The following is a 27,960-nucleotide window of genomic DNA, read 5'->3' as shown; positions in this document are numbered from 1 at the left end:
GTGTTTTGGTTGCTGTCAAAAAGCTTCAGAACAGAAACAGAAACTCACGTGCAGGAATTCTCACTAAGTCCCTGAGAACTGATGGTTTTGGGGAAGTTTGTGTCCTTGTATCTTCTAGAGTTTAATTCCTTTTGCTGTGATCTTGCTGGAGCTTGTAGTGTTCTTGGTTGGCAACAGCCACATATATTATTTGTCATATTTGAAGACCTGTAGCTATGTTGCATGTTGCTCAGAAACAGCTAAGATGCAGAAACTGGCAGATTGCGTAGTTTTGCCATTTTGTTCAAAGTTTGAGTTTAATTGTTGTTGGGGTGTTCTACCTTGCTCCATTTCATTCATGTTGGGTTAATATATGTCTTGGTAACCTGGGAACACCAGATTTGTGCCAATTGTGTGTGTGGTGATGAATCTTTCGCGTAGGGCTTCATATCGTGCTTCGTTGATTCCCGTTGATCCGTAGCTCCGTTTGCAAAGTTCTTTACATGGTTTTGCACCGTTTTTACGAGATGCATCTGTTCATATCATTCCCATGCATGTCCAAATAGTTTAGTGCAAAGTTATGTCCAGGAATTTGTTGTAGTTTAGCTTGCTTGTGCTAGTGTTAGAAATAGTGGTGCATGCTCAACTTTCATCTCATGCATCATGTGATTGTTGCATTATGTGGTGCTGCTCTTCATTGGCTGTTATTCTTGTGTTGGGTAGCACCGGGAGCGGAGACCGATTACGTGGAGTCAGGAGAGTACGTGTAGGACGATTCAGAACCATTCCAAGCTGAGGATATCACAGGCAAGATGACATGACCTTGATCCCATCTCTAGACTTGTTATGTTAGTTTCGATTCCATGTCATTTTTGCTCGCTGCCTACCACTGAAAATATATTGCCTCTTCATGTGCCATGAGCCTAAACACCTTACTCTTTCCTAGCAAACTTGCATGGCTAGGTAGGCTTGCTCAGCTACTAATGTTAGCGTTGATAGCTGCAGGTGCCTTAACTCATGTGATGACATGAGCTTGATATCATTATATTAATTCCTGTTATTTAATTAATGTATCTATATATTTGGTAAATGACGGGAGGCCTAGCCTTTTGCCGGGTGTCTTGTTCCGTTATTGCCGCCTTAGTTACCGGTTACCGGTGTTTGATTCCATATTGATCGCTCCTAACACGTTCGGGGTTGTTATGGGGACCCCCCTGATAAATCGCGTAGTGTTAAGGCTTGTCCGGCAGGACCCAACTTTGGTACTATTTGCTAATCACTTAATAATAAACTGCATAGGGAATAGCTACCCCGAGGAACTTAATCAACAACCCGGGCCAGTGCTCCTCATGAGTGTTGGTCCAAACCAGAGCAGCTTATTACGCTCCCCGGGGCAACTCGGAGTTTTGGCGTGGTAACCATCGCTCATCCGGCGTGTCCTGAGACTGAGATATGCGGCTCTTATCAGGGTCGTCGACACGTCGGGAGGTCCTGCTAGCCTTGTCTTACCTTAGCGGTATATCTTGCGTATAGGAACCCCGGTGAGGCTTTCGTTTTCCCCAGAGTTGAGGGTTTTCCTCTAAGGAATCCGACGAGATCACGAGATTCATGATAGAGGATGACTTTGCGGCCTGTGTTCGTTTGTGATGGACTAGTTGGAGCACCCCTGCAGGGTTTAATCTTTCGGAAAGCCGTGCCCGCGGTTATGTGGCTACTTGGAACATTTTGCTAACATCCGGTATTAGAAAACTTAAACATAAACTAATAAAATATGCCAACTGTGTGCATAACCGTGACTGTCCCTTCGAAGATCTCTCTTCGACCGGGAACACGGTGGGGTTATGATTGCCGTAGGTAGGTGTTCAGGATCACTTTCTGATCAAGTATTCTCGATCGTTAGTGTATACCATTTTCACTTCCTTCTCGCGTAAGGTAGCCACTTATTTAATCTTAGGTTGCAGCAGCCTGAAACACCTCACCCCTTCCTTACCCAATAACATGTCTAGTTCTGGCACCAAGGTCTTGGATTGCTGAGTCCCCGTGGCTCACGGATTCCTCCGAAACTTCCAGCAGGTACAGGTACCCCAGAGATCGATGATCCCGATGGCACCCAGCTGGCGTGGCAGTACGACGAGGAGACAGACCGCATTTACGTGAACTATCCAGAGGACTGAGCCGTGGTCGTGATCGTGGGCCTGCAGCGGGTAGCATAACATTTCCCTTGTTTTGTAGTCCGTATCGGAACTACCTTGTTTGTATCTGCGTTGTACTCTGTATTATTAATAAGAAGACAGTTGAATCCCAGATTGTCTACTATATTTATTATTATGTGCTATATTTACTTGCTTGCAAAACACTTAGATGCGCTTCTTTCCTATCCGGGGGCCTCGACCCCCAGATAGGAAAGGACCGCATCTTGGTCGTTACACCTGGATGCGGCGCAGTTCCTCACGCGACGTCCAGCGCACAGCGGCGAACCCCAACGCAAGGCAAGTCAGCGCTCACGCGTTGCAAGTCCGCGATCTCCCGGCAGCAACGATGGGTTGTGGAAGCCAGAAGAATCAATCGATTCGTACATGCACACAGCAAATTGGAAAAATCCCCATCGTGGAATCCCAGAGGAGAAAGAGCGGAAGCAACCTTATCCCATTGGTGAACTTTGTATTCAGCCCTCCTACTTTTAATCTTCATACATGAGCACCTCTGTGTTTCCAGCAAAGTTAAGTTTATACACTTATACGTAAACAATTATTCTAGAAAAAAATTCTAGATCTGTTACATGTTCAATATGTTTGATTTTCAAACATTCCATATAACATGTTTAATATAGTGCAACAACCATGTCTTTGCAGTTGAAAATAATTTTATTGCAAATCTCGACATAAATTGAAATGTTGTACTTATTACGACTATCTCAAATATTTTTATTTGTGAATCGCAAGGTATTGGTGGCATCTACTGCATCATGTGCAGATTATTCACCATTACTGTGAGGTCTAAATCTTATCAATTTTACAAGATGATTACTTTTATAGTGCTCTTTCAAATATTAATATTAGATGTGTCTACCTCAAGATATCATAAGGTAATATTGGCATCTACTGCAAAAAAAATACAGACTATCCACTATTACTGCAAGGTCTACATCATGTCATTCTGACTAATGACTACCTTCAAAGTGATTTTCTTAAGTATAACATAACATAAGGTAATAGAATTATGAACATCTACTAACAAAAGTCAGACTATGTTTTCTATTACTGCGAGATCTACACCATATTGGTGATTATCTTCAAAGTGTTATCCTATATAAATTGAGGTCTACACGTATGACTATAAGGCATCAACCGTACTAGAATTTGCTCCTCCGAAGCATTAATTATTATTGTTCACTAAAATATTTTACTCTCATAGTAAATATTGTTCTTGCACACTTTGCTTGAATATATCATGGGAAACTACGAAAATATTCACATATAAGTGTGATTACCTTGTATTACATTGGTTATATAATGGTAGTTGAGCCTACGTCACTATTTTTAATTGTAATGTCGTCCATCCATCAAGATGGATCCCATAATGTATGGCAATAATTGAGTGTCACAACACTTTTGCAAGGTCCACATCACATCGTGGTTATACTTTCATAGTGGCTAACAAATATTAAGCACATGCAAGTCTATACGTTTTGGCAGTGACTCTAAAATCACACACTCCCTCAAGAATGAAGTCCAAAACATTAGCAATAATTTCATCGCATGTGTTATATTGAAGGATACACCGAGGTTCACCAAGGATCACCTTGGCCATGATTGTTCCCAAACAATTCATTTATTCATTGATGTCACTTACTCCTAGTAGTAAATTAAATAAATGCATTAGCATTTTCAAGTAACACATGGCTGACATTTCCAAATACACCAAATGCATGATTTGGTGGGATTATTTGTTTTAAGATGATTCATGACATCAGTCATTATATCCACATGTGGCATTGTTGCCACTATAACTGCATCTTGGGAAAATATGACATGGCTATTATTTTAATAGCTAATATGTGCATATTCATTTTATAAATCACCAACTTCACTTAGTTATCAAACTGAGTACATAATGGATGAATATTTATTCACCTTGAATATTTCCCTTAAGAGAAACATGTTGCCATGAGCACATTCGGAATGATCACCCAATAATTTTTCAAGGCCTCAAGCCTATAGCAACTTACAATTTTGGTAATTATAAAATCAACTTGAAGTTGAGATCTCATGATGTGACATTTTCATATGCAGATCGGGTTGAAAAGCCCTTGATACACTTTACATCTCCTTATGATGGTATTACCATTTTCATGGTAAAGAAAACATGTTATTTCTTAAAATCATCATATTCACCCAACGGGTGATTCAAATATTTGCTAGCATTGAGAATACTATGCAAGTCAGTGGTCACAAAATAGAACCATGAGTAATTCAAAGTAAAGTGGAGGCTAAAGACAACCAATGATAGAATTATCTTTTAATTGGGAATTGATCATTTCCAAATGATCACAGAGACAACTCTGAAGTTTGTCAAATGTGTGGTTACATAAATATCTTACATATGATTACCAAACCCTCAAACATATGGTCAAACCACACCATGAGTTTATTAAAAGGCAAATAAGTTCATTGGGGTAGTTAAAAATTTGCAAACATACGACCAGAAACTATTCTGGTAAATGATGTTCTCAAATCTTCATCAGAAGGAGAACCAAAAATATAGTGCAATAAAAGAATGATTAATTCGTTTTCTCCTATGATAAGTTTGCATAATTCATTTTTCAGTAATATGGGAGACCTCATGTAATATCCCGATTATTCCCAAAATATTGGTTGCCTATAGTTGTACTACTACATGTAGTATAATGTCCAATATCCTATTTCTTGGACATTATATTTGATAAATTTTGAATGTATGAATCAATTCATACTTAGTTTTGTTGCGAACAAAATAATTTTCTAAATCTTACAAAATATTTGGTTATAAGCCTTACAATCCTGGTTTGGGGTTGATTAGAAAATTATGGACAATTCTATTGGTCACAACTTAACAAGTTGCAATATTTTCCAAATCATCAGATTTATATGCACCACATGTGTGATAGGGGAAATTAATTTAAGGCACTCTCACCTTACAATTCTAAATGAGCCACTCATTCTTCCTTGAACACATTCACAAGATATGTGGATTACTCAACCATTATGTGGTATTATACAGATACTTCATGGTACTCATGGAAACATTTATAATACGATTTCCAGTGTGTCTCTTGTCACACAAACCATGAATGATATAACTAAATTAATTGCTCAAATTCTAAAAGTAAGAGCAAGTTATCCTAAACAAGGGATAAATCCATTCGAATGGACAACTTCGGTGAACTCATTTTACAAGCAATGTCTGATTATACATAATAGATTATGTAATACACATAACGGTTTAGTTCAATATCTTATCAAAGATAATGAAATTAATAATATGACCAAACTTATAGAATCGTAATTTACTACCCTCATGCTAGATAAATACGTTATTACACACCATAAGTATGATATAAATCATACCAGCTGCATAGCATACTATTTTCCCCTTTAGTAAATTACGTGGAAATCAACAAAGTATTTCCTATCTGCAATAATTCGGTTACATACCGATATCACCACTCCAGCATACATCAATGGGATCTCATAGAAAATTAGGAATAACAATTTATTCGTCAATCAAAATTATTCATAGCCCGTATGCTGATTGCATCAGAATAAGGACATTTCTGGCATTAGGGGGAGATTACTACCACAAAGAATGCCGAGAAATAAATTAGAAATGTTATTGACATTCAGTCCTTATATCCACGTACTCAAAGAATCTGAACAAGAAGTTTAGAATCACATATTTGCAACACATTGCAAATCTGCCACATACATTTACTGATGACAAAGGTGTCACTCAATTTTATATTCTTGTAGTAAAGTGTCAGAAAGAATGGAGGTACCTGATAAACGACTCTTCTTCCGAAATGAGAGCAAGAGGGGGAGAAATCTGACCACACGAGATATAATCTCGCATATGCTTCCGCGGAAATAGAGGAAATCAAATCCTCAACCAGTAAATGTAATTCAACATCAAGTTGAAAGACACCTCACTGGATGCTCATCATCCAAAGCCCGACATAAATGTGCACAAATGTTTTCATGTCGGGACATCGAAACACCTTGACTCCATTGTTGTAGGAAATCACAAGAAGTTAAAAGGAATAAATACATTTCCACAAATTTCATCAATTCCACGAGAATCATTAAAAATAAAGACTACATTTGTTGACATATATTTCTTCTGAAAATTGCTAAGACCTTTTGGGCCCTGAACCAAAATCCATGGAAGAGTGCCTCTTGCACTCATATTGGTTCATATAAAAGGAAGCAAGTAATGAAGAATAGCACTCGCTCATCAAAGAGTGGTATTTACCACAGTAATACCTACTCATCATAAGTGTCTTCCATATGGAATACTAAAAACTTCTCATTCATAGACAAAGTTAATGAGGTGGTGAAAAAAACGAGGCTTGTAGCAAAAGGGTTCACGCAGAGACCCGATATAGATTACGATATAACATACCCTCTTGGTATGAGTGGAAATATGTTTCGATACTAAATATCATTGGCAATAATAATAATAATAATATACATGCAGTTGATGATGAAGTGGCTACATACTCATATGAGTCCTCATTTCGGAAATCTATATTAAAGTCCCTGAATGGCTTACATTTCCGAATCCAAAAACAAATCACAACATTTATTGTGTAAAACTTCAGAAGTCACTCTATGACTAGAAATAGTCGTGAATCATATGGTACTACCGACTAGACGAGTTCCTTCTTCACAGGATTACTCAAAGGATGATGATTGTTTATGTGTTAATAAAGGAATCCCGAATTTTATATCCTTACATCACCTGAGTGTATATCGATGATTTCATCATCAATGTCTCTACAAGACCTAAACATACACAAAATCATCTCAAGACGGAAAATTTGGTTTCAACCAAAATTAGCTTAAGTTTACAACTTGAGCATTCTCTCAAGAATACATACCAGTCTACATGTATCCAAAACATATACGAGAAGTTCTATTTGGATATATCATATCAGTACATGATATGTATGGTCATACCGCCCTAATAGGGTACAAATCCATCCATACCTAGAGGTGATAATGAAGTGATACTAGGGCCTGAAGTTCTATATCTCACTAATATCAAAGCACTCATATACTTGCAAACTACGTCAGGCCTGACACTATATTTGCTATCTTTATTCGGAGTGCAACCCCAAACAAAAGGTATATGGTTGATATAAGTACTATCATCTTATATCTTAAGATTACAGTAAATCTTGAATATTTCCATCAGGAAATAGAAGATCTGACCATGATATGATGCAATGATATTGGCTCTTTATTTGATCCCAACGGCGCCATATTAATGACTGAGTTTGCTGGAACAACCTTCACATGGAAGTCATCTAAACGTATTTTAATGGTTATTTCCAGTTATCATGCTCACATAATTGCTTTTTCCAAAAGCATTGCAAAACATGCATAACTTAGTAGAATGGTTAACCACACTCAAAATCATGTGGTTGAGATTCATCAGAATCACATAACTTGATTTATCAAGATACTTTCACTTGTATTACTCAATACCTATAGGTTATATGAAGAGCAATATCGTAAATCACATTGCTCAGAAATTACTTATCCTCACGGATTATAGAAAAATGAGGAAATAATTTACAAACAAAATAATGTGATAATCCAACAGATTATACACAATCTCATGTTCATGTCAATGGAATTGGTATGATGCATCCTCCATATTTGCAAAGTTCAGGGGGAGTAATATCCCAAATTATAACCTATTAACAATCATGAGATTGCATATATTGTACTCTTTTTCCTTGATGAGTTTTCCCTAATGGTTTCTCATAAAAGGTTTTTAACGAGATAATACAAACACAAGTGTCTATATATGCATATCATTTTCTCCTTATATTTTTCCCACTGGGTTTTAAAGAAGTTTTCAGTGGCATGTATGATTGCACTCTTTTCCTTTATGAGTTTTCTCTCAAAGTTTCTCATAATGGTTTTTGTTGAGGCAATATCTTCTCAAACATCATATGTCATACTTTCTATTTTCCCTATCTGGGGTTTTAAAGGAAGTACTCAAGACATATTAGTTGTTCTCTAAACTCCCAATGAGTTTTCTCCTTCTTCAAAGGTTTTTCTCATATGAGTTATCAAGAGACAATAATCATTATATGTTGCATATTTTTCTTCTTATTTTTCCCACTGGGTTTAAAGGAGTTTTAGCAACATATCTACACTATTCTCCTCATATTTTTCCCACAGGGTTTTTGGAGGAGACTGTAAAGACTATACAAGAATTTCTCAAGATGAAGATGTTGAGCATTCTCAAGGCGGACATATATTAGGAGGATTCTATCAAGATGGTGCATATTCACTGAGTCAAGCATAGATTAGGGGGAGTGTTAACAATTAATTAAATTCTAGTAATCAATGCTTAAGTCGGTTGTGCAGTTTAGCAACTGTCACTTACCGCCTATGTAATTACCGCCTCTGTACTAGGGTATAAATACCCTCATCTTCAGTCAATGAGATTACTCTTCGATCATTTGCTTTCCTTCTTTTCACACTCTGTTGCCTCAGAAAAAAGTGCCTTCGGGAGTACAGACCGGATGCTTTCATACGGCTTACAACATCTACAGCCGCATACTTACACCAACTCCAGTCGGTCGATCCAAATGGACGACGATTTTGTCCGTTTTTCGTTTGTTTGGATCGTCCGTCAGCTGTGTGTCTGTTTGGTATATGATTTGTGTCGGCAACGCGTCCAATATGTTGACCCATATTTGTCCGTGTGACCGGCTAGCCGTCGGTTTTTAACAAATACAAACATTTTGCATATTTTTCAAAAGCAAATAAAGTTTCACAATTGGAAATAAAATCTAGGAAAGTTTTTCAAGCCCAATAAAAATTAAATTGTTTAAAAGATACACCTATTGGTTGCGAACATGATCCCACATATGCTCAACCAAATCATCTTGCAACTAAATATGAGTTTTCCAATCACGCATTTCATGATGAAATTGGGTGCACCGTGCAAACGATGTCGCTTCTCCGCCATTTTGAGGCACCACATCGTCACCCTGAAACTCAAACCCTTGATCGTGAAGACGTTCCAGGCGCTCATCATCTACGATCAGATTGTGCATGATCACACAAATAGTCATCACTTCTCACAACTTCTTGGTGCTCCAAGTTCTAGCAGGATACCTCTATGCCCCATCTAGATTGCAGAACACCAAAGGCACGCTCGACATCCTTTCTAGCACTCTCTTGCTCTTGGTCAAATATTTTCGTCTCTTTCCGACAGGGTTGGAGATTGTCTTCACAATAGTTGTCCACTCTGGATAGATTCCGCCAGCTAGATAATATCATTTGTTGTAGTTCTGACCGTTGATGTTAACATGGACCGGAAGGTTGTTGCCTTCGACAAGCCTTGCAAACACCGGTGATCATTGAAGCACGTTGATATCATTGTGCAACTCGACCATGCCAAAGAAAGAGTGCCAGATCCAAAGATCCTGAGAGGCCACGGCCTCAAGTATGACAGTGCAAGCCTTGACATGACCCTTGTACTAGCCTTGCCAAGCAGGAGGGCAGTTCTTCTGCTCCTAGTGCATGCAGTCTATGGTGCCAAGCATCCCTAGGAAGCCCCGACTGGCATTGGTCGTCAACAAGTGGGATGTGTCAGCAACAGTCGGCTCTCTCAAGTACTCAGGGCCATACACTGCAACCACTACCTTGTAGAATCTGTACAATGACTCTAGGCACGTTCTGATAAGTTGAGAATCCAATCTTTCCAATAGCATCCTCTTTGCACTCGAAGTAGTAATCGTATCCGACCACCCCCTCTCGAGTCCGGTTGAAAACATGCCTAACCATACGAAAACAACGCCGAAATTTCTGATGTTTGAACAGCGGATTGCTTGTGTCAAAGTAGTCCTTCCACACAAGGAAATAGTCGCTCTCTCAGTTGTGATTCAACGTTGGAACATGCCCCGCAATCGAGCCCCGAAACAACGTCCGCTGCCTATTAAGGTGGTCATGGACCAACACGGCAAGCAACATCTCCTCAACGTCTGATGACGAATCGTCGAAGCCACACAGAACATTATGGAAAAAGAACACGACGGCGCAGTCCATTTGTACCTTACAACAAACTATCGAACAACTTGCGGGCGTGGACGATGAAGCTGACTAGCGACGGCAGATTGGGCTCAAGGAAGCTGCTGTGGCCCGGGGGCGATGCGGCCGGCGGCGTGGGTAGGCGCAGGTACGGGAGGAGGCGCTAGAACTGGGCGGCGGCGGCGATGGGGCTAGGGCGAGGCGAGGGCTAGCTGTCGGCACTGTCGATAGGGGTGGAGAACGGCCAAGGTGCCACCGTCTCGCGGGCCACGGGATGTAGTACGTGCGCGACGTCTGCGTCCGCTTTGTGTCCGCGCCGACCCAAATCAGGCTCATAATTCGGCCACAAATGGGTCGGCAGGTAGACGAAAAGCGGACGCGCGTCCGTTTGGGTCGGCGTGTTGTGTCGTCTTCTATGTCCACGCGGACCCAAACAGACGACGCAGACGAAATGGGTCGCCCTGTTGGAGTTGCTCTTATAGGCCGTCCAGTTAGTGCTCGATCATTAAAAATGACCCACACGAACGTCCTAAATGATTCTCAAACGCTCGGCCTGACCGGTACCCCTCATATCCAGCCCAAATATGTAGCGGATATGGGGAGCACCAGGGCATGCGCGCGTGACATGCCCGACCCACCCACAACCCCACGGCCGTCCCACAACAAGCTGCATCCGGCTCATCGCTCTAAAACCCTAGATCACTCACTCTCCTCTCTCGCTCTGTCCTCTCCTCTTCCCGCACCTAATCCGATCGAATCCGGCGGAATGTCGATCTCTGACAGCCGCTCCGGCGATGACCTGGATCCGGAGTATGAGCTTGCCCTTTGCATCGCCTTAGAGCGGTCCAAGGTGGAGACCGGGGGTAGCTCCGGATCGGCAGCCTCGCCGTTTCCCCTCTGACGCAGCTCGGACGTCACTGCTAGGGCCCTCCCGGTCCGTGCGTAGCTCCGGCACGCGACCTGCGCAATCCGCTCCTCCCCTGCGTCGTCCCCTGGCCCTGTCGCTTACAACCGCAGAGACGGACGCGTGGCGGCTCCGGTGGATGAACCCGAAGATGATGTGGATTCCCATTGAGCAGTCCGAGCGTGAGGCGGTGGAGATAGCGGCGGAGGCGGCTCCGCTCGACAAGCTCGAGCGGGAGCAGGTGTGGTGGCTAAAAGGGCTCGTCATTCTCTCCGACGACGACGATGACGACCACAGCTCCTCGTCCGATTCCCCACCAGCCGCCGACTCCTACAACTACGTCGATGACCGGAAGGGCAAAGGGCTAGTGAGGAAATGGTGACTGTCCCGTCTCCGTTTATATTTTACCTATGTTTAGCTAGCTCGTAGTTACGATTTGCCGATGAACTATGCTTTTTTTTATTGGCTAATCCGATGAATTGTGTGTTGATCTATGTTCACGTAGGGTTGCATGGTTTGTATGATTTTGAGGATTCAAATATGAAAGACAGAAAATATGAAAGGCAACAAATGAAGGATATCTGATCAGTGTCCGTAAATGTGTCGGGACGCGTCTGCGGATGTATGAAGGACAAAATTTACAAGGTTCGACTGTATATGCTCCGAGAATAGAAATGGGACAAAAACTGTTATGTTCGACAAACTCTACTGTATATTTAAGTAGCACGGAGCTAAATATCTAACGTGACACGTCAATGCAGAAAGGAAAGGTGGCATGTCACATTCACTCACCCACACTGTACGTACATCTCTGCCCTGTTGGCCACAGGATTTGCGGGAGGAGGCGGTAGATAGCGCCGCGTCAGCTCGCGTGGCCACGAGCAGTCCAGGAGCTGTGCCTTTATCCGGCTGACGTGGATGGTCTCTTTTCCAATCCACATCTTGTGGGCGTGTTGGGCCACCTCAAGTCTTTGTCGTTCCGTTTCCCCTTGTAGTCACCACACATGAAGATGAAGCTACGCTGCCGGTTCTTGGAAGGAATCGGCAACCTCTGCCATGAACCATTCAACCAGCAGCAGGGAACCATGTCCTTTTCTCTGCTCCCTCTTTGCTCTTTCGGACTACGTTTGATTTCGTGCAAAGTCGTAGAATTTTTTTGTAAGTTCCGTAGATTTTATTCCGTGGACTGTCACGCTGGTTGGTAGCATGTTCGGTTCGTTCCAGGGCGTCGAGTCCAAACAGGGCAGTTTTCTTTCAGTGGTGGCCTGCAGAGCGCGCAGGCTGCGTCACCTCCGCCGTCGCCCCAGCACGCCGCGGCGGCATCGGCCGGTGGCGGAGGCGGAGGCGGAGGCTCCAGCAGCAGCCCCTCCGCGAAATCCGAGTGGTACGAGCCCAGGTCCATGTCTCCGGACATGTCAAGCTCCAAGTCCAACAGCAACATGTCGCCGCGCAGTGCTGCCGCCGGCACCTCGCACACTCCCTCCGCGGCCTCACAACTAGGCGGCGACGTCGCCCACGAGCCCAGGTCCAGCTCCCCGGACATGTCGAACTCGAAGTCGAACATGTCGCTCGCCGACACCTCGAACAAGGCTTGGGCGTCGCCCACGAGCCGGTGCTATCCGCGCTGGAGGTGTCGAACACCTCGCCCAAGGGAACGGTCGGGGCCTCCCGGCGCTGGAAGCCCGCGACGGCGGCGAGCGCCGCGCACCGGAAGTCGGCCAGCTCCACGCGGAGTCCGGAAAGTTGAGGCACGCGGCGGAGCGCGCCCGGCGCGAGAATGGCGGCGGCCTCGGCGGTGAGATACGTCCCGAGCCAGAGCCGAGCGCCACGCTTGCAGGGGACGCGCACCTCGCAGACTCACCGGCCGGCGCCGCACGCCGCGGTACACCGTGTGCCGCGTCTCCTCGAACTTGGTGCGCCCCGCGGGGCGCTTCACCGGCGCCGCCGCGTGCTTGTCGCCGACGTGGACGGGGAGCCCCATCGCTCGCTGCCCATGTCCATCTGCACTGCTGCCGATCGATGAATGACTGAATGATTACTCCTTACTCGGTGTATGTGTCCTGTTTGGATCCATGACCTACAGTTAGTTTGAGCTAGTTTGGGTTCAACTAGTCTTAAAGTATCCAAACACAAGGACCAGATTAGAGCTAGTTGCATCTAACCCACCTAAAAAAACTAGTCCACCCAAAAGGTGCTAATTGGAGCTAGTACTCATGGGGTTCATTAAAAAATATTTTTTTCTCTCTCTCCTACCGGTCAAGAGATGCTAATTGGATCTAGTTCTCATGGAATCCATTAAAAAATCACTTTTCTCTTTCCATAAAGTGTATCTATTGTCAATCTAACCCTTCCATCCAAACACCTATTTGACTAGAATTAGTTTAGGGTTAGTCATGAGCTAGAAACTAACTCTAACCACTAGCTAAGCTAGAGTATCCAAACAGGGCCAATGTGTGTAGTAGGCTGGACCGTGGATGGATAACTCAGTGTCTTGTGTGGAGTGCGCTATTAGTACACTGTAGTTTAGCGTGACGCGCTCGGAGCATGCGTGAGGGCGTCGCCGACTGCCCTCAGGCCGGTGACAAGCTGACGCGTGGCGTTTTGCAGCGTTAAGCCAGTGCAGCAGCTTCCTTCTATACATTCATTCAACAAGTGGATTGGGCTCCACTAGCTGAACCTATGGACTATGGAGGCCCAAATAGAGGGGAAGGCCATTTTCTTCCATTCAACCGCGTTTTTTGGTTCACTCGAACAGCATAGCCTTCCGGATTTTCAGCCATCCTGATTATCCACAACACAGAGGCAATGCCCACAGTGACCACAAGTATGTACTTTTACAATCAAAATGAAGTACTCCCTCAGTCCCATAATGTAAGATTTTTTTGACACTAAAAACGTCTTACTTATGGGACGGAGGGAGTACAGTATATAATTTTCCGGATTTTCAGCCATCCTAATTATCCACAGCACAGAGGCAGTGCCAACAGTGACCAGAAGTATGCAATTTTATTACCTTTATATAAAAAAAGAAAGTAGCCAATTTTTCCTGAATTTCTTAAGTCAAACATTAAAAGAGATTATGCAAATTTACAAGATTTCTAGTCATAGAAATCAAGCGACATACACTAAAAGAAGGGTTCTACATGCTGAAATTCTACACACACAAAAATAGCATCAACACTTGTATCTGGTCTGGTAATCACAGCACAGACCACAAGAGGCTGCAACGCTCGAGTTGAACTAAACAAAAGCCTGATCGCTTTCTCCACAATATTAAGATCGCGTCTTCACTATACAGAAGATGGACTACATAATTAATCTACATCTAAGGGCGCAAGAGAAACACTAACACATTCACCAAGAGCATGTACAGCAGTGGAAGCAAGAGTACCGTCAGGAGAACCCAACTGCAGGCTGTCTCAGTCGAAGAGCAGGCGCCGTCGCAGGGACTTGGGTATCCTTTTTGTCAGGTCCACCGGTGGGGATTTTCTCGTGCCAGCTCTCGATGTCGACGTCTCGCCCTCGACGAGTGGCTTCTTCCCGGCATCGTCTCCTGCCGCTTTCTTCGACCGGTAGAACTCCTTGATGCTGAGCTGAACCCCGCTGGGTCTTGGGCCCTTAGGTGTCTCCAACATGCTCTCTGCTAGGCTCAGCTTGGATTTCCGTGATCTTGATTTTGCATCTTTCAGCCTCTGCGACCAATTCAGTGGATATTTTAACCAGTGTTCAAGAGATAAATGTAAGTTCAGATATACTGCAAATGTAAAACCGCGAAAAAAAAGATATAATGCAAATGTAGCTCAGTATAATGTCCAGGAAGCATCATCGTGATTTTACTTCTCATCCACAGGGAAGAAGGGAAGTAATCGATGCGTACCTGCGCTTCCTGAAACTGCCGTGCATCGTTAGGAAATGCAGCATTCACGAGCTGTATATCTTCATCGGTCAATAGAAATACTTGATCATCATCCCTGAGTACTTGTGGCAGATCTGGCTCATCCAACGAGTCAGAAGATTCAATATTCACCGTTGCCTCCTCCTCCTCTTCCTCCTCGTCATCGTCCAAAACCACTACCTCAGCATGACTCTCCCCATCTAATTCTGGTTTCCTGTGAGACGCACCACCAGAAAGAATACCACCAGTGGCCCTCTTCCATTTGACCAAGTAATAAGGGTGGCCATGTTTTATCTTAATGCGCTGAATCGAATGGAACTCATATTGGTCACAGAGAAGCAATGATTTACACGGAGATGAAGCCATTCTGCGCAAATATATAGTTGATAGCATAGGGAGCATGTGCTGTCGGACATACGACGGTTCCCAGTTCTGCATATAAGCTAGCAAGTCAACCAAATCATCAACTTTAGGCTCGGTCCACTCAAGCTTTCGATCACCACTTTCTGCAGACAGCACAATGATGACTCACTTAGTACATATCGATGAGGACAATCAACAGATTCTCATGTACTTAAATAGTGAAGAACAAAGTATGGATAATATAACTGGCACTTGCAGCAAGTTCAGAAGCTTCACTCTCAAGTGCAGGTGAAATCGAGAAATATTAAAAGCAGTGTTCTTAACTTTTACCTTTAGTATCGAAATTGTCATCACATAGATACAATCTAATTATCTCCTCATTTGGGAAATTTGTCTCAGCAGCTAATCTTTTGCACACCTTGATTTGCCAATTCTCATGTCTTTTCTGTGCTTTCAGATCACGCACCTAAAATTGATTCCAACAAAGATACTCTTAATAAAGATAACTACGACCCATAAACCATTTGAAGGGAAGGAATAAGCACTGTATACTACAGTACTACATTTTATTTGATTGAACAGAAAACATCAGAAGCATTATTGACAGTGAACAAGTCAAGAAACCAGTTTTTGTGCATAATTCAATAAAGATAATATATACAGGTATGCGGACACAAATTAGCAGCTGAGGCCTGAGGGTAGTGCTATCAAACAACCTTGGACAGGCTTAAGGAACAGTTTTTGTCCAAATCAGGCATTGTCAATTATAAAATACACGTGTTCTGAACTGTGGAATACACTGCCGAGAAGGTTATGCTTTACAGTAGATCAAGTGAGATTACCTTTTCACAGCTAGGACATTCACATACGAAACCAGCTGGTTTTTCCATGCAAAATTCTAAAGAATCCACCAAGCAATAATTGCATCCAGTCTTGCTGTGATTTTTCTTGCTACCGGGGTGACCACAGTGTGAGCAGTGAGGCGATCTCGCAACTGGTGGGCTCTTTGTGGATGGTGATGGTAGATCATCGACATGGGCCTTGTCAAATCCTTCTAGGAATGGATAGATTCCTTTACCAATTTCATGTAATCTGGAGAAGGAGAAATAAGATCGGGTTCGGAAATGCAATGTTGGGCAACTCATTATGCTACATATTACAAGAATCTCTCATCAAAGTATGAAACATACTTATCCAAAATCTGATCTTCATCAAATAACCGCACAAATCGAAGTGCAGTCTCAACACCAAAACCAGGCACGCCATGCAAATCATGGTCACTGCCAATAAGAAGTGCCATGGCTACCATTTGTTTCCTCTTCAATCCAATCCCAGACTCAATATCTGCTATGTTGTAGCACTCGAAAGGTTCCTGAAAGAAATTCCGGATCATCGCACCATGGTACAGGGGAAGTGGAGCAAATCATTCATCTCATGGTATAAGAACTAAGAAGTATAACAGGCTGCCTACCTTACAATTCGACCGCATCACTTTTATGACAGTCTTGGCTCCAAAGAGAAAAGCATCACTGTCTGAAGTAATGCAGGCATCCACCTCACCCTCATTGTTCAACTGAGCGCAAAGGGCTTCTGCTTCACCCTTTGCCCACAATACTGGCATTCCAAGATTTTCAAGCAATTCCTATGCGTCACATAAAATGAATACTGTCAAAGATAGAAACTTTACCTGTTTCCAATAGTAATCCTAGAGCACCGAAATGCCTCAGCAAACATAGATTGGAAACTTACATGAACTACTAACGAAATGTCTCAAAGGCTTATAAACACACACAAAGGATCATCTTTTAGTGTTAATACATTGCATTTCAGTCAAGCTTTCTGAACCAAAATTAAATTCTGAATCTTGAAAAGATGAAGACAACATTTGCAAACACATGGGCACTGACCACGCAGTCCTTAACGCATCGTGTGAAGATAGCGTTTCTCGCCTTCACCGGCGCCGGGGCACTGGCCTCCCCTTCCGCCTCGGCGCTCGACGAAGCAGGCAGGTCCACCCCAGAGCCTCGGAAGAAGCGCGCAGCCCTGGCCTGCGACTTGAGCGGCGACGGCTCACCGTCCACCACGAACACCGGGAAAGCACCCATCTGCAGCAGTTCAGAAAACAAATCCGACCGGTGAGTCAAAAAAACAGAGGAATCAAACACAAAGGAGTATTCCCAACACAGATTGGGCCGCGGCCGCATCTCCAAGATTGGCGCTTGAACAGCGCCGGACGACCACTGCGGGACGCAGGATGTCCCAATACCTCAATGCAGGAGACCAATCGCCGGGGAGCATCAGCAGACGGGAGAGATCGACGAGGAACTACGAGTAGAATCCAGAGAGGAGATGGGGGAGGGAGGCCGAAGGGAGAGGCGGGAGGGAGGGAGGAAACCGAACCGACCTTGGCGAAGAGCGAGAGCGTCCGGAAGAAGGTGTTGCGGACGTGGGGGCGGCGCGCGTGCGGGGAGCGCGCCCGGATGGCGGTGCTGTGGGAGACGATCCAGAAGGAGAGGTCGACGGCGACGCGGCGGCCGTGGAGGTACCCCGGACCCTCCTGCCGCGCGTACGGCTTCAGGAGGTCCCAGAAGCTGCCGCCCACGCCCATCTCGTCTCCTCTTCGCCGGCGTCGTCGTCGTCGCCGGACACGGCGGGGGTTCTAGCCTAGGGCGCTCGGGCTCAGCGAATCGCGGGTCTCGCCGCTGCGGCTAATGGGCCGTTGGGTGGGTCGGCTCTCGGTGCCAGTGCCAAGTGGGCCGCGAGACGACAGGTTGCGGCCGTTCGATTAAAAAACCTGAAGCGGTTGCGTTTGCGCCAGGAACTGAAATGTTTTTTTCTGAACTGCTCAAATTCATCAGCAACTTTACTCAAAAAAAATCATCAGCAACTAAAAAAAGAATAGATCCTTCTGGTTAATTGCAAAACGTGAATTCTTGTATGTATAAATCGCAACAAAAATAAAATCCTTTTTTGTATCTCTTTTTAATCTTTGAATTGACAGATGCACCTGACTGTATCATGCTCTGTAGGTTGTGCTGTTATTATAATTCTTTCCTCCCTTGCAAAAAAACAAAGGACTGACTTTTGTTTGCTTTCATTTCCTGAAGCACTAAACTATGATTGTCAACTCCAATGTTCGAGAAAAGAAAACAGTTGTGAGCCTCTCAAAAAGTAAAACAAACGGAATTAGATGTATGTGGATATGATGAGCCATGTAGTAGTGGTCCTCGGCATTATGTATTTGGCCAGAGGAAAATGAAAATAAATGTGTGCCTAATTTTATTTTATTTTACTTTATTTTGCGGGTATGTAATGTGTTTGCTAGGTCGGTTGCTTGACGAATATTTCTCAATAGGATCAGGGAAAGGTTCGGCCGAATACTTTCATACAATATCACCACAAAAGTCAGACAAGGTGATTGTTGGCTGGACCTAACACTACTACTCCCTCCGTTCCTAAATATAAGTCTTTTAAGCGATTTCACTAAGGGACTACATACAAAACAAAATGAGTGAATCTACACTCTAAAGTATGTCTATATACATCCGTATGTAGTCCTTTAGTGAAATATCTAAAAAGACTTATATTATGGAACGGAGGGAGTATGATTTAATCCATGGAGAAGTTAATGGATATGATAGTGAAAAATACATATATAATTATCCTGCCCAGCTGTACGTATCAGACTTGATTTCCACCTATTTGTATCATGGATCTTATCAATCAGCTCATCCAGCCTGCCGGAATGCTTCCCCGGTGGAAAGCTATATATAGTGAATTAGTGAGCACATAGTAGCACACCACCCATCCACTTTCACCACAAAGAATCCGTTCAAGGAGGAGCCCAAGAAGTGATCATTAGTTTTCTAGCTCCATTCTGAGAAAGGTTCACCTGATTATACAATCAGTTCTTATTGCCAAGTTACTCAGTTCTTATCTGATTTTTGGTTATTTCCTCTTTCTGACAGGAAATTATTTCCTCGCCTTGTAGGTATACAATCTGAGCAAAAATGGTGAAGTTTTCCAAGAAACTAACAACGGACCAGGTTCCAGGATGGGAGGAGTATGTGAAATTTCCTCATTTTCTGATCAACTTGAATTGTCTCCTCTGTTGTTCTACTCTGTTTTGGTCCTGATGAAACATCACATGTCTGCTTGTTTCTTTCAGGTACTACTTCAACTACAAATTGCTGAAGGCGAGAGTGAAGGTGTACACGGAGCAGACAAAGGAAGGCAATCACGACCGAAGACGCGTTCTCAAAGATTTCTCAAAGTTGCTCGACGATGAGGTTCTAACTTGTCGATAATTCCATCGGCTTCGCGCAGCTTAAATCTCTCATTTTAGATTATCTCATGTTGTTCCCCTTTGTTTCAGATTGAGAAGATAGTGCTGTTCATGATAGAACAGCAAGGGCTGATCGCGGCGCGGCTAGAAGAGCTAGGGAAGCGAAGGGCGGTACTTGAGGACATTCCACTTCTTCAGGAGATAACTGAACTGAGGGAGGACTACAGGGCAGTTGGCCATGATCTTGTGAGGCTTCTGAAGTTCGTCGATCTCAACGCCAACGCGGTCCGGAAGATCCTGAAGAAGTTCGACGAGCGTCTCGGGTATAAGTTCACGGATTATTATGTCAGGAGCAGATCGAATCATCCCTATTCTCAGCTCCAGCAGGTTTTCAAGCATGTGGTGAGTTAATTGGCCAACACCTTTCAGTGGTGCTGCTTTCAAAATTCAAAAATGTGAACTTGAAATTCAAAATTGTTTCCATTTGAGCATTTGAGGTTTAGAGCCTTGAACTATGTGTAGGGTATTGGAGCTGTTGTGGGGGCATTGTCGCGCAATCTCGGCGATCTCGAGGAGCGCGAAGGAAGTTATCTGAACATCTATGATCAGCACCCACTGGCCATTCCGAAGGTTTCTTTGAGTGCTTCTTTTGTCAGTACAGTACAAAACTACAAGAGTTTTGATTACGCAGTTCTTATGTGGCTAACAATGATCCCTACGTGGTGGCACCTGAAGGATCCTATAATCGACATGATCAAGGCGACGGCGGACAAGCTGACGAACTCGACCAACTTCCTGCGGTTCCTGGGGCAGCACGCGCTGATCGCGCAGGGGAGCATCGCCGACGACTCACCGGAGGAGCAGCAGGTGTCGGAGGACAAGTACCACTTCATCTCCCTGGTGCTCAACCTGGCCAACACCTTCCTCTACATGGTGAACACGTACATCGTCGTCCCCACGGCCGACGACTACGCCACCAGCCTCGGAGCCGCAGCCACGGTGTGCGGCGTCATAATCGGCTCCATGGCCGTGGCGCAGCTCTTCTCCTCGGTCTACTTCAGCGCCTGGTCCAACCGCTCCTACTTCCGCCCGCTGCTCTTCAGCAGCGTCGTGCTCCTCCTCGGCAACGTCATGTACGCGCTGGCCTACGACTTGGACTCCCTCGCCATCCTCCTCGCCGGCCGCGTGCTGTGCGGGATGGGGTCGGCGAGGGCCGTCAACCGGAGGTACATCAGCGACTGCGTCCCGCAGAGGATCCGGATGCAGGCGTCCGCGGCGTTCGTCAGCGCCAGCGCCCTCGGCATGGCCTGCGGCCCGGCGATCGCCGGCCTGCTCCAGGTCAACTTCAGGCTGTACGCGGTCACCATCAACCAGGACACCTTGCCTGGCTGGGTCATGGCCTTCGGCTGGCTCGCGTACCTGCTCTGGCTGTGGATCTCGTTCAAGGAGCCGGTTCTCGGCGACGCCGGCGATGAAGGTCACCGCCAGGGATCCTCTCGTGGCTCCTCTAGCTTAGGATACCGGAAGCAAGGGCTTGCGGGTGAATACCTGCTGAAGCAGGACGCTGAGGGCGAAAGCGAGGAGGAGGAGACGCCGGCCCCGGCGGCGGCGCCGTCGATCGCCGAGGCGTACGGGCTGCTGACGCCGTCGGTGAAGGTGCAGCTGCTGATCTACTTCATGCTCAAGTTCTCGATGGAGATCCTGCTGTCGGAGTCGAGCGTGGTGACGAGCTACTACTTCGGGTGGAACACGAGCACGGTGGCGGTGTTCCTGGCGGCGCTGGGGCTGACGGTGCTCCCCATCAACGCGGTGGTGGGCACCTACATCAGCAACATGTTCGAGGACCGGCAGATCCTGGTGGCGTCGGAGGCGGTGCTGCTGGCCGGCGTGGCGCTGAGCTTCCACGTGCCGGGGACGGCGTACACGGCGGCGCAGTACGTGTGCTCGGCGCTGCTGACGTTCGTGGCGGCGGAGGTGCTGGAGGGGGTGAACCTGTCGCTGCTGTCGCAGGTGATGCCGGCGCGGCTGTCCCGCGGGACGTGGAACGGCGGGCTGCTGTCGACCGAGGCCGGCACGCTGGCGCGGGTGGCCGCCGACGGGACCATCACGCTGGCCGGGTACCTCGGGCAGGGCGCGCTGCTGAACGCCACGCTGCTGCCGTCGCTGCTCATCTGCGCCGCCTCCATCGCCGCCACGCTCTCCACCTACAACTCGCTCTTCTACTAGCCGGCGAGCGAGCGCGCCCGTCACGGCGGCGTGTGTGTGTGGTTTCCGGCGGTTGCGGTACGTGTTCTGTTTTGTGTTGTGACTCTTTGAGGTGTACGCGTGTGCTGCTCGGAACGTGTGATAGCTCGGGGCATAATAGAAGATGCTTTCGCCCCCAACTACAAGTGAGGGGCAATTTGGGAGGCTGAGAGTTATGCCCCCTCCCTTCGTCCACGACACCGTGGGCCCCGTCTCCTCCGGCCACCGCTTCAAAGGAGGGACGGCGTCTGATAGGAATATATTGCCGATGTCCCCCCCCCCCTCCTCCCAACGGCGGAGGCTCGGGGCAGTCGACTCGATCGTATAGTCGGTTTTCGGATAGACGATCATAGGATTTGGTGATTGGCTCTTGTAGAAGGCTTTGTTGTCTTGAAGCAAGCTTCGTCGTTGAAGGTTGGTGGCCACGCTCTTCTTCCTCGGCCACATTAAATGAAGACCGCGGTACCGGTAACTGGCGGACACCGGCACGATACCCAACTGACTCGTCGCATACACTCGATCTTGTAAACTGCGACCGATCGTTTCATCAATAACTCCTCAAGTTTTAGGTTTGCTGGTTGGTCCCCTTTGTTCCGACGGTGCTATAGTTACGGTGCTGACCGGCGAGAAACGTTCCGGTGAGGCAGGTGATACGGGGTCAATTGTAATTTGTCTTCTTTGCGAGTCCTTTGTGCAAAGCTTCATGGTGTTGGTTTTCTTGAGGTCCTCCTGTGGGTGGCATATGTTTGCTTGTTGCAATCACAATGATAAATGTAATGTGTGCTTACTTTTTTTTTAAAGTTGAGTTTATGGGAAGTATATTTTTCATTTTGAGAAACCACCAATCTATTCATAATTAAGTTACCACTACAGAATACACTAGAGCTAACAAAATTTACATCTAGGTCCATGGACCAGCGACGACTACAAGCACCAGAACAAGTTGAAGGCGTCCTGCCATCATCACCCCTCCATTACTGGAGTCACGCAAACCTTTGTGTAGTAGGTAGTCAGAAAGATGTCGTGCTAAGACCCCTAGGACTAAGGATGGCAATTTTACCCACGGGTACGGGTACCCCGTACTCGCGGGTACCGTACCCGCATGGGCAGGGTATGGACACACTTTTATACCCATGGGTAGTACCCATACCCTACCTGTTAAATCACGGATAGGGTACGGGTATAGCCTTATACCCGTGGGTATACCCATACCCTACCCATTTATGAACTAATGTTATGTTATCGCCAATTAATCATTAATTTGTCATGTGACTCATCTACTCCAATTAACTTATGAGTATGTTGTGGTTTCTCAATTTTACTCATGGTCATGTACTCATCTACCTCTTATCGAGCCAAGATAATTCAATTTTGTGTCAAATGTGCTATCAGTGAGTGTAAAATTGTGAACAACTTGTGTACTATTTGTTCTACCCGCTGGGTACCCAATGGGTACAGGTAATCGTCGGGTATGGGTATGGGTAAAGTTTTATACCCGTGGGTATATGTATGGGTAGAATTTTATACCCATTAACTATACGGGTATGGGTATGGTATTGCTCTACCCTGCCCATACCCTACCCATTGCCATCCTTACCTAGGACCAGCACGCCAAAGCAAACCTGGCCAAACGGGCCGGGCTAAACAGGCCGGCCCGCCAGCCCGTCCCGACGGCACGACACGGCATGATTTAAACGGGTCGTGCCAGGCACACGACACGCCTCGGGTCGTGCCTGAGGGCTGGGCACGCGGGCCGGCACGGCAGGGCCCGTTTATTTTTTTACTTATTTATTTTATATATATATATATATATATATATATATATATATAATAACCTAATAGGACAAAATCGGCCTAAAACACATCCCAATATATTAAAATAGGCCAAAAAACAACCTAACAGGCCAATATCAGCCCAAATAATAGCCTAAAAATAAATAAATAAAACTAACAGGCTAGCGGGCCTGGCGTGCCTACGGGCCGGCCCGTATAGCCATCGTGTCGTGCCTGGGCCGGGAGGCTGCGCCGGCGGGCCGGCACGGCCCGGCTAATAATCGGGCCCAGACGTGCCGTGCCGGCCCGACCCGTTTGGTCAGGTCTGCGCCAAAGCAACAACCATTGCTGATATAGAGAGTCGTAGGTCGGAAGGATCAAATATGTAAACTGATACGTCTCCAACATATCAAATAAAATATGAAGTATGCATGCCATATTCACCTATGTTTATAATACTTTTATATGGTTTTGATGCACTTTGTATGATTTATTGAGAACTAACCCGGACTGATATTGTTTTCAGAAGAATTACCATGGTGTTGTTTTTGTGCAGAAAATGAAAGTTTTCGGAATCGTCCGAAACTTTTAAATATTTTTTCTAGAGGAAATAAGCAACATTGGAGCGAACAGTGGGCCACAAGCCAACACGACGCGACCCCGCCCCCTAGGCAGTGGCATGATGGCTTGTGGGACCCACGTGGTGACGTGATTCCAACGCTAAAAAACCCTAGATATACTAGAAACTCCAAAAATAAGGAGAGAACTTCCGCTTCGCCGCTGCAACTCTCTGTATCGACGAAAAACCAATCTGGAGACGTTCCGGTACCCTACCGGAGAGGGGAAATCATCTCCGATGGCCATCTTCATCATCCCGGCGGAGGCCATGACGAGGAGGGAGTAGTTCACCCTCGGGGTTGAGGTTTTTGTACCAGTAGCTATGTGTTTAATCTCTCTCTCGTGTTCTTGAGATGTCACGATCTTGATGTATCACGGTCTTTGTTAATATAGTTAGATCATATGATGTTTGCCCCTTGCTATTGTTGTGATGAACTAAATCTTTCACTTTAAGATCTCGTTATGTTACATTGAATATTCAGGTTTGAGAACACTTGATGTATGTCTTGCATGTGGATACCCGTAGTGACACTGGGGTATTCAAGTGATTCACTTGATATATGTTATGGCACAACTTGCGGATTCCAGTGACCTTGGGGATCTATGCATAGGGGTTGATTGCATGTTTTCATACTATGTTCTTCGATAGAAATCTTGGGTGCTCCTTGAAGTTCTTTGTGTTGGATTGAATATGAAGAATCTGGAATTGTTTGATGCATGGCGTACATTTAGCCCACGGATACTTGAGGTGACATTGGAGTATCTAGGTGACATTAGGGTTGATCGATATTTATCATGGGTGTTATTCTAGTACGAACTCTAGAGCTGTTTGTGACACTTATAGGAATATTTCGAAAGATTGATAAAAAGAATAACTTCGAGGTGGTTCTACTACCTACACCAATTTTATCTTATTGTTCTCCGATAGATAGGAACTTTGGAGTGATTCTTTGTTGCACGTTGAGGGGTGATCATATGATTCTACTATGTTAGCATTGTTGACAGATTGCACTAGTGAAAGTATGAACCCTGGGCCTAATTTCGAAGCATTTGTACAACGTTTGGCTCGTTGTTTTACACTTGCTACCTTGCTGTTTTTACATTTTCAGATTACAGAAACATATATCCACTATCCATAATACACTTGTATCACCATCTCTTCGCCGAGCTAGTGTACCTATACAATTTGCCATTGTGTTGGGTGTGTTGGGGACACAAGAGGTTTTTTGTATTTGATTGCAGGGTTGTTTGAGAGAGACCATATTCATCCTACACCTCCCATGGATTGATAAACCTTAGGTCATCCAGTTGAGAGGAAATTTCTACTGTCCTACAAAACTCTACACTTGGAGGTCCAACATAGTCTACAAGAATAAAGTTGTGTAGTAGACATCAAGATCTTTTCTGGTGCCGTTGCCGGAGAGGTGAGTGTTTGAAGGTATATCTTTATATCTTGCAACCAAATCTTTTAGTTTCTTGTTTTCTACTAGTTTGATTTTATAAAATATAACTACAAAAAATGGAATTTATGTTGCCTCATTTCCTTCATCTTTTTAATGTCTTTCGTGAAAATGATTGTTCAGAAAATTGTGCTAAATTGCTAGAGGAAGAATTTATGAAAATGCTTAATGTGAAATCCTTGAATGGTGAGCATGATAGTAATATTATTGGTATGAATTCATCGAATATCCATGATTCTAATGATAAGCAAAGTCGCAAGCTTGGGGATGCTATGTTTGATGCAGATGCTATTTTTAGTTCTCCAAGTTTTGATGAGCAAATTTATTATGATGAAATCATGCCTCCTATCTATGATGATTATTGTGATGACATGTATGCCATAAAGAGTAATGATAACCATGAAAAATGCCATCATGATTATAATTTTCATTTGGATTATGCCAATCAAGTATCTCATGATAGTTATTTTGTTGAGTTTGGTCCCACTACTATGAATGATAAGATTTTTTCTTGTGTGTGTAGTAATAAAAATTATATGCTTGTGCATCATGAAAAGAATGCTTTTTTGTGATAATTATATTGTTGAATTCCTTCATGATACTACTAAAAATTATTATGAGGGAGGAACATATGCTTGTAGGAATTTCAATAATATCAAGTTTCCTCCCTATGTGTTTAAGGTTTTGAAGTCATGCTTGTTTTGCCTTCCTATGCAAGTTGATTATTGCTACAATAAATTGTTTGCTTGCAAAATCCCTATGCATAGGAAGTAGGTTAGACTTAAATGTTATTTTCATGTGATTCATGATGCTCTCTTGCATGCCTCAACTACTACTTTTTATACGAGCATCATTGAAATCATCATGCCTAGCGAAAAGGCATTAAAGAAAATCGCTTGTTGGGAGACAACCCAACAATTTTACTTTCTATTTTTTGTGTGTTAACATGATTAAGCTACTTTAATAATCATGTTTTGTGTCATTTATTTCAATAAAGTGCCAAGTAAAGCCTTTGGGGTAGTGTGGATACTTACTAGTTTGATTCTATGCAAAAATAGAAATTTTTACATCAAGTGCGGAATTTCTCTGATTTTACTGGAGTGCCAAAACATTCTAATTTTTTTACACAGTTTTGGTATGCAAATTATCTGAGTTTTATAATTTTTTATATTTTTTAGAGACAGGGAAGTATGGTATTTGTGCAAATCTTCACAGACTGTTCTGTTTTTCACATATTTTGTTTTGCATGCATAGTTTGCTTGTTTTAGTGTTTCCATAACTTATATTGACTGATATAAATTATGGAAATGATAGAATACAGTATATATCATGTGAGAACCATTATGAATCTTGTCATGACAGTACCTAAGTGAATGATCTATCTTTATTACACTAACCCATCTCACGAAGTTCCGTTAAGTTTGGTGTGATTAAAGTTTTCAAATTTTGGGTGAGATACCGATATGAGGTGAATAAGGAGGAGCAATAACCTAAGCTTTGGGGATGACCAGTGCACCCCCAAGATAATATACAAGAAAGATTCAAGCGTTTAAGCTTGGGGATGACCCGAAAGGCATCCCCTCTTTCATCTCCAACACTGTCGGTATATCTTATTTGGAGCTATATTTGTATTCGCCACATGATATGTGTTTTGCTTGGAGCATCATTTTATTTTGTTTTTTTATGTTAAATTTTATTTATAATCTTTTTTACAATAAAAATTTCCAAGAATTGCCTTTAGAATGCTTGAATTGCATGTGTGATGTATGTTGTACAAAAACATAAACTCTTGTTGTAGTATTTGAATTACCAGATTTTACTGAAAAATGGAAAGTTTCTGAAATTTTTACACAGTAGTTTCATACAAATTATTTGTCAAGTCCTAAAATTTCAAAATTTTTTGAGTTACATAGGCACACTTTTAGAATTAATTTCTACAGACTTTCATGTTTAGACAAACATAGTTTTGTTATCTACTTATCCTATAGTTTCCATAGCCTATATTGGTACATATAATTTTTGGAAATGATAGTATATAGTACCTAATGTTTGAGAATTACTGTGCAAGTTGTCTTGGCAGTACATGAAGTGTTGATTTATTCTGATGGGCACTAACCTATTTCACGAGT

General features: G+C 44.1%; 2 protein-coding genes and 1 pseudogene across 3 annotated transcripts; 1 reads left to right on the top strand and 2 right to left on the bottom strand.

The window, feature by feature from the left end:
- Positions 1-11,946: 11,946 nt before the first annotated feature.
- On the bottom strand, positions 11,947-13,402 carry LOC123398330 (annotated as a pseudogene).
- An 831-nt stretch (positions 13,403-14,233) lies between these two features.
- On the bottom strand, positions 14,234-18,167 carry LOC123399992 (flap endonuclease GEN-like 1). Its single transcript, XM_045094382.1, has 8 exons — positions 17,856-18,167; positions 17,359-17,556; positions 16,923-17,093; positions 16,642-16,823; positions 16,294-16,543; positions 15,782-15,917; positions 15,071-15,594; positions 14,234-14,885 (listed from the first exon to the last, which is right to left on the bottom strand). The coding sequence occupies exons 1-8, from the start codon at positions 18,057-18,059 to the stop codon at positions 14,613-14,615; spliced, it is 1,938 nt and encodes a 645-aa protein (XP_044950317.1). The 5' UTR covers positions 18,060-18,167; the 3' UTR covers positions 14,234-14,612.
- Positions 18,168-19,229: 1,062 nt separating this feature from the next.
- On the top strand, positions 19,230-22,760 carry LOC123399991 (SPX domain-containing membrane protein OsI_32082-like). 2 transcript variants are annotated; one of them, XM_045094380.1, is made up of 6 exons: positions 19,230-19,337; positions 19,443-19,514; positions 19,620-19,740; positions 19,827-20,138; positions 20,259-20,366; positions 20,472-22,760. In XM_045094380.1, exons 2-6 carry the CDS (start codon positions 19,462-19,464, stop codon positions 21,960-21,962), a joined length of 2,085 nt encoding a protein of 694 aa, XP_044950315.1. In that variant the 5' UTR covers positions 19,230-19,337; positions 19,443-19,461; the 3' UTR covers positions 21,963-22,760. The 2 variants fall into 2 exon arrangements, with proteins under 2 accessions (XP_044950315.1, XP_044950316.1); XM_045094381.1 differs by having other exon boundaries at positions 19,244-19,337; positions 19,420-19,514.
- Positions 22,761-27,960: the final 5,200 nt, after the last annotated feature.

Source organism: Hordeum vulgare, chromosome 5H (genome assembly GCF_904849725.1).
Source record: "Hordeum vulgare subsp. vulgare chromosome 5H, MorexV3_pseudomolecules_assembly, whole genome shotgun sequence".
NCBI lineage: Eukaryota > Viridiplantae > Streptophyta > Magnoliopsida > Poales > Poaceae > Hordeum > Hordeum vulgare.
The sequence above is the reverse complement of the archived record's forward strand: the minus strand, read 5'-3'. Positions and strand labels throughout refer to the sequence as shown.

Excerpts from the sequence above, each read along its gene's own strand:
- LOC123399992 (XM_045094382.1), bottom strand. The coding sequence starts at position 18,059 with ATGGGCGTGGGCGGCAGCTTCTGGGACCTCCTGAAGCCGTACGCGCGG. Across the intron at positions 17,557-17,855 it reads CGCTCTCGCTCTTCGCCAAG|ATGGGTGCTTTCCCGGTGTT; the intron begins GTCGGTTCGGTT and ends GAACTGCTGCAG. Across the intron at positions 17,094-17,358 it reads GATGCGTTAAGGACTGCGTG|GAATTGCTTGAAAATCTTGG; the intron begins GTCAGTGCCCAT and ends TGTGACGCATAG.
- LOC123399991 (XM_045094380.1), top strand. The coding sequence starts at position 19,462 with ATGGTGAAGTTTTCCAAGAAACTAACAACGGACCAGGTTCCAGGATGG. Across the intron at positions 20,139-20,258 it reads AGCAGGTTTTCAAGCATGTG|GGTATTGGAGCTGTTGTGGG; the intron begins GTGAGTTAATTG and ends AACTATGTGTAG. Across the intron at positions 20,367-20,471 it reads ACCCACTGGCCATTCCGAAG|GATCCTATAATCGACATGAT; the intron begins GTTTCTTTGAGT and ends TGGCACCTGAAG.